The 21,064-nt window shown below is 47.4% G+C and overlaps 1 protein-coding gene across 14 annotated transcripts in view; it reads right to left on the bottom strand.

Annotated features, from left to right (window-relative positions):
- Window positions 1–21,064, bottom strand: part of FAT3 (FAT atypical cadherin 3) — a 683,843-nt gene that overhangs the window by 160,844 nt on the left and 501,935 nt on the right. For 12 of the 14 annotated variants that reach the window (XR_008319026.1, XM_053306925.1, XM_053306923.1 and 9 more), the window contains 2 exons: window positions 17,676–17,886; window positions 17,166–17,234 (listed from right to left, as the gene is read on the bottom strand). Coding sequence is in view for 13 of the 14 variants with exons in the window: in XM_053306925.1 (XP_053162900.1) it covers window positions 17,166–17,234; window positions 17,676–17,886 (280 nt within the window). In the remaining variant the exon portion in view is untranslated. The remainder of the gene's footprint in view (window positions 1–17,165; window positions 17,235–17,675; window positions 17,887–21,064) is intronic. The other 2 variants (XM_053306920.1, XM_053306924.1) reach the window with 1 other exon arrangement.

Here is a 21,064-nt window from a genome sequence, read left to right as displayed (position 1 = left end):
GACAGGGGCACAGTAATTTTCAGAGAAGTGCTGCACAGAACATGCACTGCACATTTAGCAACCTTTGTTCTAAGTTATTTTTTCCCCTTTCAAGCATCGTTTGTATATTGTAAAACAGATGTCATAAGCAATGGAGGAAACAATAACCCATACTGCAGACAAAAGCTTGAGCAACACATCCAAACAAAGCATAACTGATTCTTTATAAAGGCTTCAGAAAGCTATTAGCCTACAAAGACTTATGACCTTTATAAGTACACTCCCCCCAACTCCCATATTAGATATTCTTTTGGGAGAGAGATTTGAGTGTTATTTGTGTGACACTTCCAACAAACACAACAGGTACCACCAGGGCTACTGGTGGAGACTTTAAAGCAGTGAGAACACTTATCCTATTCAGAATCTAGGAAAGATCTTGTGTGTTTGGCCTCTATGCTCTTTTCAGTCTTATGGTGGCCTTTTCTGGGGTCTCTTTGACCCCTAATGCCATAAATGCTTAGACATTCAATTAATATGGAGTGCAATTATGTTGTCAATATCCAGTATTGATAATAATAAAAAGGGCACTTTTAGACAATATTATGTGGAGTTTGTGGATAAAACACCGCAGGGCACTTAACCTCCTTAAGGTGGATCCTGAGGTGGAAGATGGAGTTGCAGAACATGGAACACCGACGTTTTATGATCTTCAAACTTCTCAAATGGGGTACAATTGACCCCATTTTCGACTGAGGGGTAAACAAGAGCTGCAAAGGTGGGCCCAATGGAGGTCTGGGGGCAGGATTTCATTCTTTCCTTCTATGCTATGGTCCCAATTAAAAATGCCTTCCCCCCAAAAAACTGCTATTAGCTCCAGGAGGGAAACTCCCCTAGCTGCCTATAGGAGCGTCCCTCCTAGGGCTCATAGCAGTTTGGGGAAGGCAATTTTCACTGCAAATGTGGTGTGGAGGGGAAGGGTTAAATAGCCTTTCCCTCCCACCAAGGTCCCAATTCTGATCAGGCCCCTGCCCTGCAGTTGATATGTAACTTGAGGGGAAATAATAATAATGGAAGCTCTGATCACACATTCAAGGTCACATTTGGTTTGACCCTCCTACATATAAAAGCCAGTTCCCAACATTCTATCACATCACTAGCATGATGAAGAAACAGAACCAGGACAAGGCTATGGAGAAGAAGGGAAGGGCCATGCACATTGTTGGAGATGCAGCGTCTGAGGGCATCAACTCTGAGCACCAGCAACCCCATTGACCACTAGGGGCATTAGGGGTACAAACAGTGAGCAAGGGAATCCCCTGAATGACCACACTTTCTCTACTCTTCTTCCCTTTTGTTAGACTGATAGTTTCAGGTGTCCTTCGCTCACCTGGAGAGAGAGAGAGAGTCCTTTCTTCTCCCTTCCTCTCTTCCTTTATGTACATAGCAGCAAGGCATGCAGTCCTTATCTGTCTCGGGGAGAGTGGACTTAGTCCGCTCTCCCCGCAGACAAGCATTTGCTCATTGCTGGACAGCCGGATTGGCTGCCTAGATGAGCGTCGGGGGAAGGGGACGTCACCATGCGGCGCCCCAGTCCCCCAAACTCAAGGAAGGCACCGCATGAGTGCGCGGTGCCTTCCTGTGGTCCCCCCACCCCACAGCTGAAACATGATCCAAAGAACAAGGAGCACTTGCTCCGTTAACCTCATTAAAGGGGAGGAGTTGTTAGGCGGGCTAGCCGCCAGAGAACCACCGGGCTCGCCCATGAGTTCGGTGGTTCCCACGATTGATCAAAACCGGGCTGGGCTCCGTTAGCCCGGTTTTGATCAATCGTGAGAGTAGCTTCCATGTCTCCAGACAATATTAATTAGCAGTGCTCACCTCACTTGTGCACTTCCACTGCAGCTGGAGTAGATAAAGGAATCTCCCCTCTCGGCTCTCTAAGACATATAAGGGCTGGCCAATGACTGGGACCACCAGTTATTATTATTAACCAAATATTTATACCCCGCCCCTTCAGTGTGCTACCGCTCCGGTAGTCTTACAACATTAATAAAATAGATACGATATAGAATAAAAAATTAATAAGGTAAAAAAAAAAAAGGCTAAGCCAGGCTACAACCACAATAAAACGTAGAAGTTTTAAAAATTGAAATTAAAAGTTCTCAGTGAAAAGCTAAACACTAAGAAGCCTACCAGATAAAAGCAGAGGATAAGATATTAAGAAGCCTCTCTAAAAAGATGTGTCTTCAGTTGTTTCTTGAAAACACTGAGCCTGGAATAATCCCTGACTATTGAGCACTGTGGCTAGGGGTGAGGGCAGTTGTAGACCTACAACACCTGGAGGACCTAAGATGTGCACCCTTGCAGAACAGGCAGGGGGCATGTCACTCAGCAGTGTGGAGCCTCATGGCTCCTGACTGAAAGCCCTAGTGGGGCTTTCAGTCAGTGCAGCTCACACCTGCAACCAGGATACCTATCCAGTCAGCAATGGCACACTTACGCAGTGCTGAGTGAGGTGCTTCCGGTAATTATTGCCATCTTCTGGAACTTGCAGATTTCAGTCACTGTGCACCAGCAATGACCCGAGTTCCTGATTGACAAACTGCCTTAGTGGGGGTACTGCTGCGGTTGTGGGCGCATCTCTGCCACTTCCCCTTCCCCCCACCGGCCTCCGCCTGCTCTTCCAAGGGCCGTTTGGGGCCATTCCGGTGGCGGGCCTTTCTCCGGGGGCATTTTCGGGCCTTTCTCCGGTGGCGGCGGTCATTTTGGAGGCCCTCCACTAATACACCCTGGCCATTTGCATGGCCTGGGTCATGACCCGAGCATGCAAACAGCCAGGGCAAATGTGCGGCAGCTTCCAACATGGCCACCAGCACCAGAGAAAGGGCTGGAATGGCTCAAAAAGGCTCTTGGAAGAGCGGGTGGGGGGAAGGCCAGCGGGGGGAAGGGGAAATGGCAGAGATCCCCCTGCGGCCATGACAGCACCTCCGGAGGCTTCCAGTGAGTGTTTTTTTTAAATTAAAAAAAACTTTAGAACCCCTGGGGGCTTTGGCTCGAGGTTGGTACAGCTCAACTAACAAGCCTCTCAGAAAAAGCTTAAACCTAATCAAGAGCAAATTAAAAACAAATCTGTTTCCCCTTTTTAAAAGTTCAACAAAAAATCCCTGCTACCTTTGTTAGCACCCTGGCCAAATTAAATATTTCCACATCCCCATGTTTCACCCTAATTATCTTTTATTAGAAGGACAGCTTGGGTGTGGACGGGAGACCTTCCCATGTTACAAGACCATCATAAATAACCTCAAACGATAAACTTACAGGATGAAATTGGTCATTAAATACAGAAACACAACTGATCAAAAGGAACTGCAGCTGCTTTGGTTGCTCCCTTTGCCTTCCAATGAAGTAAATTCATTTTTATTGCAATTTAGCGAAGGCTTCCTGCATATGGAGCAAGGGAGAGGGACAGGGGCTGACCAAAGATTTTTCTGTCAGACTGCTTTAAACTAACAAGCAAAGCAATTTAATGGATGATACAGGCCTGATCCTGCAAAATGCAGGATGCCTTCAATTATCTTGAGGAGCAGTAGTTTACAGAGGTCTTCAAAGTGATACAGAGAGCTCAGTATCCCTCCAAATGAAGATTCAGTGGGGAAAATTTACTGCATTGTTTAATTACAACCTCTTCCAGCAATTTCTTTGAATGTTTGCATGCTATGAGCCAGCATAGAGTAGTGGTTAGCGTGCTGGACTAGGACTGGGAAGATCTGAGTTCGAATCCCCATTCAACCATGAAACTCACTGAGTGATTCTGGGTCAGTCATGTATCTCTCAGCCTAACCTACCTCTTAGGGATGTTGTGAGTATAAAAATAACCATGTACACTGCTCTCAACTCTTGTCTGTGGGAGGGGAAGGAGAGAGGGCACACCCTCAACTCCTGTCTGTGGCTTCCAGCGGCATCTGGTGGGCCACTGTGCTAAACAGGATGCTGTACTAGATGGACCTTGGGCCTGATCCAGCAGGGATGTTCTTATGTTCTTATGTTCTAACTCCTCAGAGGAAGAGCGGGATATAAGTGTAAAAACAAACAAACAAACAAACAAACAAAGAAATAAACAAACAAAATATGAAACGAACAAACATTTATTAAACCTTCCTGGAAAAGGGTGTGGGATGAGCATGTTTTTCTTTTATTCTAACATTGCATTCAGGCTAATTATCATAGGACCTGAGGAAGCTGCCATATTTTGAGTCAGACCATTGGTCTATCTAGCTCAGTATTGTCTTCACAGACTGGCAGCGGCTTCTCCAAGGTTGAAGGAAGGAATCTCTCTCAGCCCTATCTTGAAGAAGCCAGGGAGGGAACTTGAAAATCCTCCAGCTTTAACAACATAGCAGGGTAACTGAATATTTAACATAAGGACAAAACATATAGGTCTTGAACCTATATAGAATATTGACTGGGATGTCACAATGGGGAATCACGAGGTGCTTTAAAGTACTGGTGGGCATCTGGCAAAGCAGGGGTTGAAATCCACCCCAAGGACTTCTCATTGGGTACTCAATGGACCCTCCCCCCGTCAGATCATGCGACAGAGCTGCTTTGTCCTGCACAAGTTGATGCAAGAGCCTTCTGTTCCCCTGTTCACCACTGTGAACAGCCACAGTGGTAGACACTTCCTCTGAGCATGCACCTCTCCCAAAGGGCTTTCAAATCCGCTTCCACTGTACCAACATCCACAGAGGATGTCTTCCAGCTCTGCCTCTCGGCATCTCTGATGCTCATTCCTAGGCAGAAGCCAAGACACAGACAAATGGAGTTAAGCAGTCTCTGTTTTTAGGAAGGAAGGAATTAAAAAGGGGCCAATCAGCTGTGTCTTGCTCAGTGAATGCGTAGATGGGGTGGATACTCCTGGCCCACCAGCCCTTGTCCAGTTCAAAATGGCCTCTATTAAATGAGTTGCCAACATGGACTTAAAAAATAAACAAACACTGTCCCAACAGTATATTCCCACAATTAGTAGTCCTACGAGCATATAGTAATTATCCTTTTCTAGGATTGCTTATGAAACAAAACACTGTCCTCAAATAAAAACTGGATCAATTAATATGGTTGTGTGTCTCCCTTCTCCAAGAAGCTCAGTGTCAAGACAACATGCTGGAAATCAGTCCGAGATTGAAGCTCTTCTCATGATCAAATTGAGATTGAAGGTCTTCTCACGAGATTGAAGCTCTTCACACGATCAAAAGGCAGCCCTGGGCGGCTGGATCAACCGCCCACACGACTGCCGGCTCTATCACGTGGCCCCCAGAAGTTCCAGGATGCTCTGCGCGAGGCATCCTGGAGAGACCCCCGAGCCCGGGAGGTCTCCTGTTATGTTGCCAGGTCGTGGAGCATGGTGGCACACGATCAGAAAAACCCGGGGTAGCAGAGTGCTCGCTCTGCTAACCTGGGCTAAGGGGAGGGCTACTTTGGCGGGCTAGCCGCTAGAGAACCACCGGGCTCGCCTGCGAGCCTCCTGGTTCTCACGATGGGGAAAAACCGGGCTGGGCTTCCTTAGCCCAGTTTCCCCCCATCATGAGAATAGCCTCATTGTCTTTCCAGATAGCAGATGACACACCATGCAGAGAACTGCTGATTGCCCACTGAGCTTCAACATTTCCCATCTCTAGTTCTCTGTTCAACCTGAAGCCACATGCAGCTACTTATCACGACTCATAACGCTGGCTGATATAGTGCACCGAGAACCATCGGTGGAAGACAGAGATGCCTGCGCTGCTGTGAGGCACTCTAAAGCATGCCCGTGCTACCGTGGCGGTGGGCTGCACTGTACCCACTAAGCATTGCATAATCACAGTTGCAGTGCTAACTCCATCACCGCCAATGAGGGTAACATCACAACCGAGATTACGCAATACTAAGGATTTATGCAGCAGCTCACCTCCTCAGCGGCACTGATGTTCACGGGAGAGCCCCACAGCAGTGCAGGCATCATTCTCTTCCATTAGTGAGGATCAGCCAGTGTTTTGTGTCATGAAAAGCAGCTTCATATGGCTTCAGGTTGAACAGAGAACGAGCGGTGGGGAATGTTTAACCTTGCTTTGCCAGTCACCTGTCTTTTGAAAATCACTCCTTCTGTCCAAAAGCCCTTCTGTCTGTGGAAAATACCCTTCTGTTCCATGGTAGTGAGGATCAATTGTCCCCTTTGCTAACCAGGGTTCACCTTGGTTTGCACTTGGATGGGTGACTACATTTGAGCACTGTAAGATATTCTCCTTTGGGGATGGGGCCACAGTTCAGTGGAAGAGCATCTGCATTAGGGATGTGCCCGAACCAGTTCAGCGCCTCCTTAGGGAAGCGCCGAACTGGCTTGGATGCCTGCATTTGAACTGGTTCAGCAGGGTGGGGATTGGTTCCTTTAAAAAGCAGGCAAGTAGGTCCTTACCTTCTCCTCCACCACCCCGTCCAGAGAAGTCTCTGTGACTCTGAGAGGCTATTCTCACAACTGCAGGAAAGCGGGCGAAGGTAGCACAGCCCTCTTTCCTGCAGTCGTGGGAACCGCCTGGAGCTGTGCGGCTCCCGGCAGTTGGCATGCTTAAGTCCGTCCCCCCCGTTTCACTGATTGTGTGCTGTGCCGTGCCAACACATGAGTAGACCCCCAACTGTGAGGCTACAAGCAACCTCCTGGCACGGGGGTCTCCCCAGAATGCCCCGCACACTCAAGCAGGGCATACTGGGACTTCTGGGGGCCGGGTGGCCCCTGATCCCTGCTGCTCCAACTGGCTCCACAATGGAGCTGGTAGTCATGTGGGCGGCCAATCCAGCCACCGAGGGACAGCTCTCTGCTCGTCCACAGGGAGAGTCCGGCAAGGCTCTCCACACTGTTGTGGAGCCGGGTAGGGTGGGGGACCCGGTAGCCGGGTTAAGGGTGCGGGACCTTGGCTAAAAGTTGGGATTTTTAAGGTGGTTAGGTGTGCGGGGAGTGGTGGGATGATCCCATCGCTTCTCACAACCAGCCTAACCCTGCCTGAGGCACCCCAGGCAGGGTTAGACTAGTTGTGGAAACAGCCTCATGCTCTTCCACTGAGCTATGGCCCTATCTCATTCTAGAAGGCACATCATATCTCTTCCCATGGGTCCTCCTCACCCCATAACAGACTATCACACTATGAACCTGATGCTAATCTCATTTCATGCCCAAAGCCCATCTATTCCCTACACCCTTCTACGCATGTCTAAATGACTTATCTTGTCTTCGCTGTTAAACGAACACTTAACGGCATTTAATTGTAAACGGGCACATAATTGTTCTTGACATTTAATTAAAGTTATGGAGATACCAAGGTATTAAAACATTTATATTGGATTATATGCTTTTCATTATTTGTTTGAAGCCAACCGTCCCCACAATTTCTACAGAAAAAGATAGGCCATCTTTCAATCCGCTCAGGAAGGTGGGGGAAATCTTTTTGAAGGCAAGTTTTGCAGATTTTTTAAGTAGAAATTTGTGATGGAACAAGGCTAGCCTTGGGACAGTCAGCATTTTTTAAAGGGAATGTTTTATACTGATAACCGTGAAGGGGGGAAAGTACGATTTTTAATTTAAGTTGCTTTGTAACCATCTTAATGAGCAATCAGAACATCGTGACGTTATCAGACCACACTTCTAAGAAAACCTTGCCTTTCAAAGTTGGAAGAAATTAAAAGAGGAAGATATTACAGTTGATGCCTTTAAAATGCCCCCTTCTTCTAAAATGGAGATTAACTTCAACTAAGCCAAACAATTCCATGTATTGCCCTTCCTTAAGTCCCAATGCTTTGCTTAACGAATTCTTTGGGACATCAAATGCCTTTTAGGTTTGTTTGATGGCTATCTAATGTTCTTACCCATTGGTTGGCTTTTTGCAAAAGTGAGCTTATATTAATTTGTGTCTTTTAAAACAAATCTCAATGAACGCCATGTTTTAAATTCCACATTTGCTGCAAATAAAGAGCCTTTTTTCACGAGCAGTGAGAGAAGGCTACAGGGTTTGCTGGGAGAAAGCCCTGAAGAGCTTACCTTCCCACAGACAATCCGTTGGCTTCCTTTGGGTGGGCGGATTGCTTCGAGTGTTGGGGTGTCAAAGGTGTGTTTCCTCATGTTGCTCAGCCCCCCGGAGCTCTAATAAAGTACCACGCAAGTGCATGGTGCATTATGGGGATCCCCCCAAGAGCGAGTTTTCTCTTGTGCAAGGTTAGCTTATTTGCACTAAACTGCGCTGGAACACTCTTGTACAAATGTCCCCATCAAAACAAATGAAGTATGCCATAGTTGTGCAACCACAAGCATGCTTACAGTAGCACACCACTCGTTTAGAGCACAAGCTCCAGACTGAGTGCAATTAGCTAGTGCAGCACTTTGCATAACTAACTGGCACAAGTGCTCTGTTGCTCTGGATGGCAGTCAGTGTTCACATGTGCATGTGCATGCACACACACACCCTTCTCTTTTTAAACACCTCCCTCTGCCTTCCCTATTTATGGGCCACTTTGTTATGGTAGTCAGGGGGAAGCACCTGAGGATCCTGCACACATAGCAGCCCCCTTTCTGTTGACAGTCATGTGAGCCTTCTGCCATGTGCCCTATTCAGCTCTTGGCACATGCCACCATTACAGGGCTGTTTTCGTGATCCTCAGCGTGTCCTACCCAAGATCAGGAGCTGTGTTGTGCTACCATTTTGTCATCACCTGTGAATAAAAACAAAGTAGGAGGGGAAGGAAGGAAGTGATGCTGAAGGTTCCAAGTTCCCTCCCTGGCATCTCCAAGACAGGGCCCAGAGAGACTCTTGAGACCTGCCTGCAACCTTGGAGAAGCCGCGGCAAGTCTGTGTGGACACTACTGAGCTAGATGGACCAATGGTCTGACTCAGTATATGGCTGCTTCCTATGCTTCTATGATCATGTGTGAAGCTTCAGCTGGGTAGGAGGGCTTTCCCTTCCATCTCATTCAACAGGTGGGTACATTCAACGTCTCCCTATCCCTGGCGCCTCTTCTGCTGGACTGTCAGGTTTAGGGTTTAGCCACCTTACCAAACAGTTGGGCAGGGAAGTTCATTTCATTTCACAATGCCAATTTTCAAGAGAGATTGACTATAATTTAATACAGCAAAGTTCCCACATCATTTTTCTTAAAATCAGGAAGGCAGAGGCTGGCTGCAACTATGCACAAGTCTGACAATTGACTTCTTTTATCCGTTTGTTTGATCGATTGCTTTTGTAGCTCAGCCTTAATGCTAAGCAATGGGAATTTAAATCTGTGTAAGCTAAGATAAATTTACATGTAGGTGGGAGGGGGAAATGATTGATTTCCACCCCCCCTTTTGCCTTTGAGGTTATATACTTTTATTTTGGCGGTAATAGGAAAAAACTCTACCTATACCTCAAAATAATCTCTCTTCCGTTAAGGGCTTCTGCAAGAAATAATGAAGAGTCAACCTCTAAAAAGAACTAGAGGCTCCCTTTAGGATGCAACAGAAGCTCTGAACACAATGCATGAAGAAGAATTATTGCTTGCAAAGCAAAAGAGGAAGGGTTTTGTCAGAGGTCCACAAATCTTGGATGACCTGGGCAGCCAGCCAAAATGATTGGTTGCCACGAAGGCTGTGTTGGGATGAGCAAATTTGGATTGTTATTTTCCCATGGCTTTGGTTTGTCCCAGGTTGTACTTCTAAATTTGGTTTGTCTAGGAATTTGGTTTAACTAGGAAATGGATTCTGGAACTAGGGTTTGCCACAATGTTTGTTTGTGTGTGTATCTTGAACGAGGGCTCCCAGCAGTCAACCTAACCTCCTCTGCCACCAATGTTCTGTTCTGACTACAAGCCTGGGAGATTGAACTCTGAATTTAAAGGGAACCATCATGGCTGCAACACCAGCCTTGTTTGAACTCCAGTCAGCTGACCCCAGGAGCCTATAGAGCAGCAGCCCCAAACCTCAGAGGTACCTCTTCAGTCTGAGTCACTTGTTGCTAGTAAAAAGGATCTTAAAATAGTCCCAATCACTTTTTCTTGGCTGCCGTCTTTGATCATGAGCCCTGCCTGACTCTGAACTGACATCTACCTCTGGCCCCTCCAGACCAATATTTATTTAATGGATCTTGTATGGATTTTGACTATGTTTTCCAATCTCTGTTCTAGAGCTCAACCGCCTACCGGGCACTGACTGGATAGATCTCTGGCTCTTAGATCCTGGTCTGCCTCCTCTGGAACTTGACCCTGTGTGTGAGAGACATTGAGGCAAGTCTCACGATCAGTGAGACCTGCCTTAAAAGGGTTGTGGGGGGAGAGCAGGCTTAGCCCGCTCTCCCCGCGGATGATCCTCCGACAGCCCTGGGTGGCCGAATTGGCTGCACACACAACTGCCAGCTCTGTCACGGAGCTGGAAGGGGCTGCAGGGATCGGGGGCTGTGCCCGGAAGGAATTGGGAGCTCTGCTAGAAGTTCACAGGGCATCCTGGAGAGACCCCTCAGTTGCTCATGTGCTTTTGTACTGCCCTCTGTTCCGTGACTCAAGAAAAGAATTATTGACCCCCCTATTTGATCAGTTCCCAGGCAGGCCTGACTCATTTTATCTTAATTTATGTCTTGTTGATGTTAATGTAGGTATTACTAAACTGGTTGCTAAATTTTTATATGGGGCTATGAAACTGACCTCTCGGCATGGGGTTTTATGAGGCTGATTGTGTACCTTTTAGTTATTTTATGCTGTATATTTATCTATGGTAACAGTCTAAAGTTTTAATTTTGTTTGGCTTCCGGCCATAAACAAAATGATTGATTGATTGGAGAGACCCCCAGGGCCAGGAGACTTGTTTCAGCCTCCCAGTGGGAGACTTGTTTCAGCCTCCCGGTTTCAGCCTCCTCCTGTGTTGCCACAGCGTGGGGCCGCACCGTGGCAGCACACGATCAACAAAACGGGGTCAACGGAGTTAACGGAACAAAATGGGCTTGCTCTGCTAGCCTCGATTAAGGGGAGGGGTGGTTTTTGCGGTTTGCTGCCGGGAGCCACGCAGCTCCCATGGCAGTAGATGACCGGGGAAATTGAGCTAGGGTCTCTTGGCCTGATTCCCCCTGGTCGTGAGAACAGCTTCCACGAGACTATTCCACACAAGCACTCCAATCTAGGCTAGGGCAGCCCAGCCTGGGTTGGGCTGCTCATGTGGAACTCCGGGGTCGCTCCTGATCCCAGTGCTTCCGCCCCCGCTAGCCCAACTTTTTAACCCGGCGCTTAGTTGACTGCACCAGCTGCTCTAATGAGAGCAGCCACTGTGCTTGTGATGCAGGACACTCTGGGATGTGGGAGGGGGAAGTCCTCCCACTTCCAGCTTTTGCCTTTGCCGCCACTCGTGTGGGCACGTGGCGCAGTGAAGGCAAAGACACTGCCGCTCGTCTGCCTTCCCTGCAGACCTCCAAGGGCACTGGTGTGAGTTCGTGCTCACACGAACAGCTAGAGCTGAGCCCTGCTGACAGCTAGAGCTGAGCCCTGCTGAAGCCAAACAGCCTGGGAGAGCCTCTTGCGTTCAGAAGCAGTGAGTAGCCAGCACGAGGTCCAAGATGCCCCAACCCATCTTTGTGCTTACCAAAAAGGCACTTGCTACTGGTAATATGGAAAACACATTTGTTCATCCTGATTAGAGGGGAAAGAAGAATTTTGTGCCCTTGCTATCAACCAGGAGGGTTTGGGAAAATCTGCTTCACAAAGATGAAGACACATGAGCGTATCTTGTTTAGGTGAGCAGAGGACAACTGGCATGCCAGGATTTAGAAACTGACCTCTATACCGCTGATCCAGTCACAACAGATCTACAACACAATACAATCCACTAAGACATTCAAAATCTGAATGCAACATGTGTATATTTTCCTTGCCTCTGTTGTTTCACCCCCTGCCCTCCAATGCCTCTCTAGACTTGTATGAGATAGAAAAGCTGTTAGTTAAAATAAGGGTGGGGGGCTAAATTACTTCTGATAGAATCTCACTGCTAGCTTCAAATAAGTACAGTAGTTAGTTTGGAGTCAGGACTGTGCCTAAGGGGCTTGTGTCCATGTGGTGAGCCACTTCTCATGAGTAGGAACCTTCAAATTCTATCATGCTACTGGAAACCTATATTTAGTAGGGCTCACGGCTACACAGTGAAAATCTGAACTACTGTCTGGTGAGGGCTACTAGATTAATGGAAAACTATATGGGGCAAAACACATGTGATCAAAAGGTCATACATTGAAGTATCTTGCACATTTACTCTACAGTACTCTTAATACTCAGGGCACTTCCATACAGTAGCTTCCACATTACCAATAATGGCAAACTGGAAAGCTAGATTAGGAGGTCTTTCACACAATAAAAACCTGTGTTCTAATGGTGCAGAGGGGAAATGACTTGCCTAGTGAGCAAGAGGTTGCCGGTTCAAATCCCTGCTGGTATGTTTCCCAGGAAACACCTATATTGTGCAGCAGCGATACAGGAAGGTGCTGAAAGGCATAATCTCACACTGAGCGGGAGGAGGAAATGGTAAACCCCTCCTGTATTCTACCAAAGAAAACTACAGGGATCTTGGGTTGCCAGGAGTCGACACCAACTTGAGGGCACAACAACTTTATTTTACCTGGGTTTGGGAGCTGTGTGTGCTCCCAATTTTTGGTTGTGTGGAAGGAAGGCAAGAGGAAAAGCTGGGTATAAGTGATTGTGTGGAAGCAAGGTAGGAGGAAAACCTGGATAGCTTTCCTCCTACCGTGCTTCCACACAATGAGGCTATTCACATGACGGAATACTCATGTGCAGGAAGAGTGGGTCAAGCCCACTCTCCTTGCACAAGCCCTACTCGTGTGGAGAGCCTCAGTCACTTCTACCCAGTTTTTCCTCTTGCCTTGCATCCACACAACTGAAAATTGGGAACGCACATAACTCCCAAACCTAGGTAGAATAGGTTTTGATTGTGAAGGACCTCAGAATTTCTTCTTTGTGGTCTCTTCACAGGCACAGCTGTGTATCCCACATCTGTACACAGCAACATCTCTGAACCTTCTAGATCAAAACATGGGGGGAATATGAGTGCAGCTGAAAAGACATGTCTTGAGGGTAGGGGCAGAGGTGCACCTAGGTAATTTTGGAGCCTGAACCTAGAGGCCTTTGCAAATTAAAAATCATTATGCTTGGCCGGGTGAGCACACCATCCGGGACAGACTAAAGAGGATTTAGGAGCCCCCTGGGGCTGTGGAGCCGCTGGGTTTTAGTCCAGAAGTCCAAGCGTAAGAGCGCCTCTGGGTGGAGGTGTACCTTCCTGTGCAATTGTCTTATGACAACTGCCAGAATAGCAGCTTTGAAAACTTTTAATTATCTTGCCGTCAAGTTAGTAACTCACAAAATGCATTCTCTCTGTGGCCATTCCACCTTGCAGCTGTCAGAGTACAAAGTGAGGCTCTTCTCACGATCACAATCAAACCTGATTTGGCTCTTCTCACGATCAAGTGAGAAGAGCCAAATCGGGTTTGCAGGGAGTGCAGGCTAAGCCCGCTCTCCCTGCAGACTATCAGTAAGCCCTCCCTGGGCGGCGGCAGTGGCCGTCCACACAACTGTCGGCTCCAGCACGAAGCCGGCAGGGGCTTGGGAGTTTGCGGGCTGCATGGCCCCTGGAAGTTCCAGCATGCCCTGCACGAGTACGCAGGGCATGCTGGAGAAACCCCCGAGCCAGGAGGCTGCTTTTTGGGCCTCTCAGTCGGGGGTCTACTTGCGAGTTGCCGTGGAGCAGAGGCGCACCATGGCAACACACGATTTTTAAAAATGGGTTTATGGAGCGCTCGCTCCGCAAACCCAGTTTAAGGGCAGGGGCAAATCAGCGGGTTACCCGCTTGTAAACCACTGGGCTCGCCTGAGAGATGAGCCTGATTTTCTCTCCTAGCCCGATTTCCGCTGGTCGTGAGAATAGCCTCAGTGAATGTTCCTGGATGTTGGGAATTTGTAGGGTTTACTCTTTCCTATCTTGGCTCTCCGTCTTTTTTTATTGCAACTGTTAGACTGGAAGCTCTTCTGGCAAGAGCCTTTCTACTTCTTTGTGAGGAGCTTTGTGGGGTTTTAAAGTGCTTAATAAATAATTAAAAGGGCGATCTGTTGTCCCAGGAGTTTGGAATGGCTGTCACCAGTTGTGCATGGCAGCTGCTGCTGCATTCCCTATGTTGATCCTGGCAGGCTTTTACATTTGCCCTGAAAGACATCAGCATGGGGACCGGCAGAGTTGACGGCAGGCTGGTGGGTAAGCCTGTAAAAACTCCCAGGATCCATGGAAAAAGCTGATGCTGGAAAGCATCCGGAAGGATGGCAGTGTAGACAAGCCCCTTGTTTGCTGCTCTCATTTCCAACTTTCTTTCCCCAACTCAGCTGGTATTGCATCCAGCAGTTATAAAGAGGAGACTCACACAGATGGAAGCTTATTTCTCTGATTCAGCATGCATTGGAAGGGAGGCAATTTAGTGATATCAGCTGCAGTCCTACACTTGAGTGCTTGTTAAGTCCCACTGCAGTCAGCAGGATCCAGGGAAATGCAAACCCTTTCAAAACGGCAGCTTTCATTTGTAACCCACCTGCAAATCTAGTTTAGAGAACTTTATTCCTGCTTTCGCTGTTTATTCTCTTCTCTCATTAAAAAAAACCCAACAACCACTCAACAAATTACATCAGGCTTATGAACAGCTGCTTGCCTGATCACCTTTGGCAAGCAAGAATCTTCTCCAGGAGACCAGTGCAAAGGTCCTTTTGTAAAAAGCTGGCTCACTCCCCACCCCCAATTCTTTCAGACACTGATGTCTGAAATTCAAATAATGGAAGGAATTATGTTGGGCAGGTTTCAGATTTGTAACCTGCCTTTAGCCCAAATGTCCCCAACACACTAACAAGGCATACCGAAATAGAAGACAACCCTGAATTTAACACGGACCCCTTAAAAGAAGAGGTTAAATACAGGTTATACCTCTATTAATCCAAAAGGAATAAGACTCTGAATATAAAACAATCTCCCAATTTCTAAAATCAAAGAACTCAGAAAAAAACCTAGTCTTGGATTCAGGTAAATACAGTAATAAGAACACTGCAAACTCATATGTCTTGTAAAAACACATAAACATTACTATTCTTTTTTTTAAAAAAACACCATACCCTATAAGTACAAATTAGCAGCAGTATTAGAACGAATTAGAACAGGGGTCAATTAAAACACTGGCAAAAGAGAGCTGCTGGGTCTGCTGTATTATGTGACAGGCCGCCTTGAGGGTGTTGTGTGACAGGTAGGAATGTGCAAACAGGTTCGACTATGAACGTATTTGACACAGAACCGGTTTGGTCTGAAGGTTCGGGGTGGAATTGAACCACCCCTGTTCGGTCTGACCCTGGACCAACCCCCTCCCCCCGCCCATTCAAGGGGTTCACGAGTTTGTTTGTTTGTTTTAATTTTTTTAATTTTTTTTAAAAAACCCTCTGGGGGGCGTATTCTAAGACGGCAGTGTGTGTGGGGGTGTCCACAGAGGTTCCCTCTGCCCCTGCCGGCCTCCCTTTCAGCGCAAACCAGCCCATTTGGCTGTTCTTCAGCCCGAGACATTCCCCCATCGGTACAGTGGCCATTTTGGAGGCCGCCACGCCTGTGCAATGGGCCTCTGCATGCGGACACGCAGAGGCCCATTGCACAGGCACGGCAGCCTCCCAAATGGCCACTGCACCAGTGGGGGAAAGGCCCGAACTGGCTGAAGAACGGCCAAATGGGCCGGTTTTGGACAAATGAGAGGCTAAGGGGTGGGAGGGGGAACCTCCTGGGAAACCCCACCCCCCGCCACCTCAGAGAACCCCCTACGGAGGAGGTAAGTTTAATTTCTTTTTGTCTGGACTCGAACCAAATTGGACTAGCCGGTTCCATGCACACCCCTATTGACAGGGCGAATTGCGCAAAAACACTTAAAACAAGATCTAAGCCAGTGGTCTCCACTCTCCACTATTTTTCAAGCAAGTGCCACCTTAGGAAAACCTTTCAACCCTTTGGAAAAACCCTTCAAGCCTTTTCCCACTGCCAGACCTCTACAGAGTACTGCACTTTCCTCAGTTCTTGGAGGGCCTTTTAAGAGAAATGGAGCCCTCTCTGAAGAACTCTGTAGGGAAAGCTCCGGGAAGGGCTACACTTCCCAGGATTCCATCCATGCCTTCCAAGATGGTGCAGGGGCTCAAGTGGGCTCTGTTATTCTTCAAAGAGCCCCATCAGCACTGGGGAAAGCACAGTGCCGCATAGTGAGAATGGTCTCTGCATGCTGCCAGGGGCATGGTGCGGAGTTAGAAGCCACACTTAGGAAACATAAGAAGCTGCCTTCTACTGAGTCAGACCATTGGTGCATCCAGCTCAGTATTGTCTATAGACTGGCAGTGGGTTCTCCAAGATTGCAAGCAGGAGTCTGCAGTGAAACACCACCCTACTGGCTGCTTTTTGAACCAGTTGCAGTTTTGGGGTGTTTTTCAAACGCAGTTCTATGTAGAGTGCCTTGTGGTAGCAAGCATGAATTGTCCCTTTTGCTAAGCAGAGTATACCCTGGTTTGCATTTGAATGGGAGACTACATGTGTGAGCACTGTAAGATATTCCCCTCAGGGGATGGGGCCACTCTGGGGAGAGCATCTGCATGCTTGCATGGAGAAGGTTCCAAGTTCCCTCCCTGGCAGCAGCTCCAGAGAGGGCTGAGAGAGATTCCTGCTTGCAACCTTGGAGAAGCCGCTGCCAGCCTGTGTAGACAATAGTGAGCGAGATGGACCAATGCTCTGACTCAGTAGAAGGCAGCTTGCTATGTTCCTAGCCTAATCTGTCCAACTGGCTAGTAACAATATTTACAGCAACATTTACAGGCTGGTAATTTTTCGTGGATTTATTTGCAAACTCTATTTTGGGGGATAAACCTTCAATGAGTCAACAGAAAGGCAGTAATTAGGCATGAATATGCAAATCTCTGACAAATGGATGCACAAGGCTGTGTGGTGTGTCCCAGGCAGCTAGGAAACTCCCGAGTACAGTTGGCTTCAGAGAACTGCTTTTATATTAAAGAAACCAAAACCGAAAAGCAACAACCCCAAAAAAATGCAGCTTAGAAAGTGTTATTGTAGCAAATGTGTTTGCACTGGAGGTACCTTCTGTTGAGCAGTTCTGCCCACAAGCTGTCTGTAGGATATAGAACATCTCTCGAGCATGCTTGCCACCTTGAAGCAGAGCAGTCGGAAGCAGAAAACAAACCAACAAACCAAGGTAACAGAATGCAAAAGGGGAAAAAAAGCATGAAGAGAAAAGAGAGAGAGAAATGAGGGACAGCCGAACTAGGTTGCCATCAAAATACATTTAGAAATGAGATTAGCAAACTATGGCCAGAGAATTTACACGACGGACAACATTAGAATTGCAAGTCAATCACATATTATGGAAGAGAAAGAAACAATCCAGCCATACAGCTTAGCTAAGGCATCCTATCCAAAGCGTGAAAGGTAGTATAGTAGTATATTAACTTAGCCATTTTCAGTTTAGCATCACAAATGCAGTTTTAATACCAGGGAGCAGATCCCTTGTTAGTTTTCTCCTTATCAAAATCCAGACAATCCTCATTTCCTTTCCTTCAGTTTTGCTGACGGCTCTATGCCCGGGCTTACCGACTATGTCAAACCACAGAGGGATGTTGGCAGGTTGCACGGAGACCACGCCGACAATTTCGGTGACTCGATCGCTTTCCATGACCGTGAAGTTGTAGAAGGGCTCATCAAAAGTCAGCGGAAGTGGAGAAGGCAGGGGTTTCTTAATCCACTCAATGTGGAGGCGCGCGGTTGACGATTTCTGCGGCCGGCCATTGTCCACTGCTTTTATCTGTTGCATAGAGAGGAGAATGCAGACAACAGTTCAGCATGCCCCTTTGTGAATAGGTTTTAGGTATTTTTTTTTTTTTAAGAATCCAAATGTCACTGCCTGGAAAAAGCAGCTTGACATCTAGAGTAATGAATGAAGAGCCAGTCATGTGGTAGTGAGCATGAATTGTCCCCTTTGCTATGCCGGGTCTGCTTTGATTTCCATTTGGATGGGTGACTACACATTATTTATTATTTATTTATTATTTATTTGATACATTTTTATACTGCCTTTCTGCCTCGACAAAGGCACCTAAAGTGGTTTCCAATATTAAAAGAAGCAAATTACAGAAGATTAATAAAACATCTCAGGGTGTTGGTCTTTTCGGGAGCTGAGGACAAGAGCTCCCTGGTCTGGGCGCCTCCTTTCTTGCCTTCCTCTCAGGGCACACTGGTCTTTCAGTACCCCTGGGAAGGTGCGGGGGGGGGGCGGGGGCTGCTGCCCCAACAGTCCTCAAAGGCCAGAGCTGGTCTCTATGGGGGCCGATGTTATGCTCTCCTCTGGCCTGGGCGTAAGATCAGTGTCTGCTGTAAGATCCCCTTCGGGGATGGGGTCATGGCTCACTATTAGAGCATCTCTTTGCATGCAGGTACCTGGTTCAACCCCTGGAATATCCAGTTAGGGTTGGAAGAGGCTCCTGCCTGTAACCTTGGAGAGCCATTGCCAGTCAGTGAAGACAATCTCGAGCTAGATGGACCAATCGGATGGCTCAGTATAAGGCAGCTTCCTATGCTCCAAATGAAGTGTTCGTGCAAACACGTGGCACTAGTACAATTATGTTGTGCTGGCCAGATGTCCTAGGACTGAAACCTGTGTTCCAGACTAGTGTTGTGCAACCAGGTAGTGCATCTCCTGCTGTGAAGCCCTTTATCTTGCAGGCAGAAGGGGTGTGGCTGGTGTGGGGTAGCACACCTAGCAGTGGAGGGGGCCAGGTGTGGCAGTACTGGGGGTTGGGGTTGGGCATGGCGCTTGCCTTCCCATCATGTCCTGGGTGTAGTGATAGTCAGACTTGAGGGAGGCCTGTATTAGAGTAACTGCTTGGAGGATGGGCTTCTCCAAATAAGGAAGAAAGCCTGGGAGAATAAAATCCCTGTGGTGTAATCCAGAGTGAGGGGCAGGGTTTATTGGATAACAGTCTATAGAGGAGCAGTGGAGGGTTGTGTTACAGACCACTTGTTCCCTGGAGGTTGTGGAATGAGGTCTGATCAGCAACTAAAGTAAAGATAAAGTGTGCTATCAAGTCGGTGTTGACTCCTGGCAACCACAGAGCCCTGTGGTTTTCTTTGGTAGAATACCGGAGGGGTTTACCATTGCCATCTCCCGTGCAGTATGAAATGATGCCTTTCAGTATCTTCCTATATCGCTGTTGCCCAATATAGGTGTTTCCCATAGTCTGGGAAACATACCAGCGGGGATTCGAACCGGCAACCTCTGGCTTGCTAGTCAAGTCATTTCCCTGCTGCAACAGCCTTGGGCGGGGAATCAACTGGAAGTTCCTTACCTGGAGGTAAGTCAGAAAGATAGGGACTAGTTTAGCTGGACACGTCAGGAAACTTATTTTTGTTTAAGTGCTTGGACCTGACTGCATGGTTTTTGTAGCTCCAGGGAACTGCACTTGAATTTTACTTGAATGGAAGCAGCAATTGTTGATCATCCAATTAATTGTTGATCATCCTTATAATCCAATTATTAATAAATCATTGTTGTTATAGACCATCTCTCCATGTTGGGGCCTGCCCTAGTCACATGCTCTTGAAGGGAGAGTAACCCTTGGAAGGGTGAATCTGACTCCTCACAGCTAGGGGAGGGAGTTTGTATCCTTCCACCTGCCTTTATCATCACACCGGGGCTGCTGTCAGCCTTCCTACACCCCTACCTATCCTCTTAGTGGATATCCTTCAGTCTGCAAAATTCTCTAGTGCAGAGGAGTCTGGCTAGAAAAGGGAAATGGGAGACAAATGGAAATGGGATCCAGCTCTACCCTGCACTTTGTGTTAGGAGTGTGTTATTGTTCATTAAATGAGTTCCCAAAGAGAGAAAGCTCTCTGGCTTCACAGTGTGAGTTGCGAAAAAGCACCTGCTTGCAGCGCTGTTTACTCTTACTTGGAAATCACTCATGAGGCTTTTAAACAGGCTGGGATGTGGTGGTGGGAGCTATTGATCTGCGTGACACACCACCAGACACCTGTGCCCACTCAATACTTGGTTGTTTACCATTCATGAAGGTTCCTCCTCCGTCTAACTGTTTCCAATCCATGGAAAATGGTTCCAACAAACACAGGCTCCAATTAATGTTCCATGTTAGGACGTGCCTGCCAAGTTCTCTTTATATTCATTAAGATCCAGACTGTAATAAGTTTTTACTCATATTTGACAAAGAGCCTGCCTGCCTGTTCGGACTGAATGGGGACACCTGAATTCAACATGGTGAAGAGGGAGGCTACGATCCAACTCTTCATTCGATGTGTCTGACAAAATGGGCTCTTGGTGAGGAAGATCATGCCAAGATACATTTGTTAGTCTTTGAAATTTCACAGGACTGTAAACCGACTTATTCACAATGCACTAATCTCATATGCTCCTCAAGGACATGGGGAAATGGTGGGAGCGAGCTAAGGAAGACCAAGAGCTTGGGCACAGGCAGCCACAGGTGCCATTGCTGCCAAGTGTTGGAGAGGCTGCATGGCTGAAGGAGTATGGTACAACTTTGTGGAGAATGTCTTAACTGTAGGAGCCAATTTGCAATGGAACTCCTTATTCTGTGCAATCCTGGAGGTCTCCTTCACTAAGAGGTTTTCAGACTGGGACTGGTTGGTCATCTGTCAGGATTGCAATAGCAGTTTCTAGTTCTGAGCAGGAGGGAAGAGGTTCTTAAGGTGCATTCTAGCTCTAAAACACTATGATTCTATTGACACTTTCCTTGCCTTACTGGGCAGCCAATACCTTGGGTAGCAACTAAATGCCCTAACCCAGTGTAGGAATGGAGTCAGGTCACCTACATTATGATTAGTGGCCTACATTATGATTAGTGCTGCACTTTCACAACAACAACAAAAAATTGTGCTTGCACGAGAAAATCGTGTCACTGAGCTAAATCACGGGAATGTTAAGAATTGTGTGCTGGTGCAAAAGTCTCCCC

The sequence above is a fragment of the Hemicordylus capensis genome, chromosome 3 (assembly GCF_027244095.1).
Source record: "Hemicordylus capensis ecotype Gifberg chromosome 3, rHemCap1.1.pri, whole genome shotgun sequence".
NCBI classification, from domain to species: Eukaryota; Metazoa; Chordata; class Lepidosauria; order Squamata; family Cordylidae; genus Hemicordylus; species Hemicordylus capensis.
The sequence above is the reverse complement of the archived record's forward strand: the minus strand, read 5'-3'. Positions and strand labels throughout refer to the sequence as shown.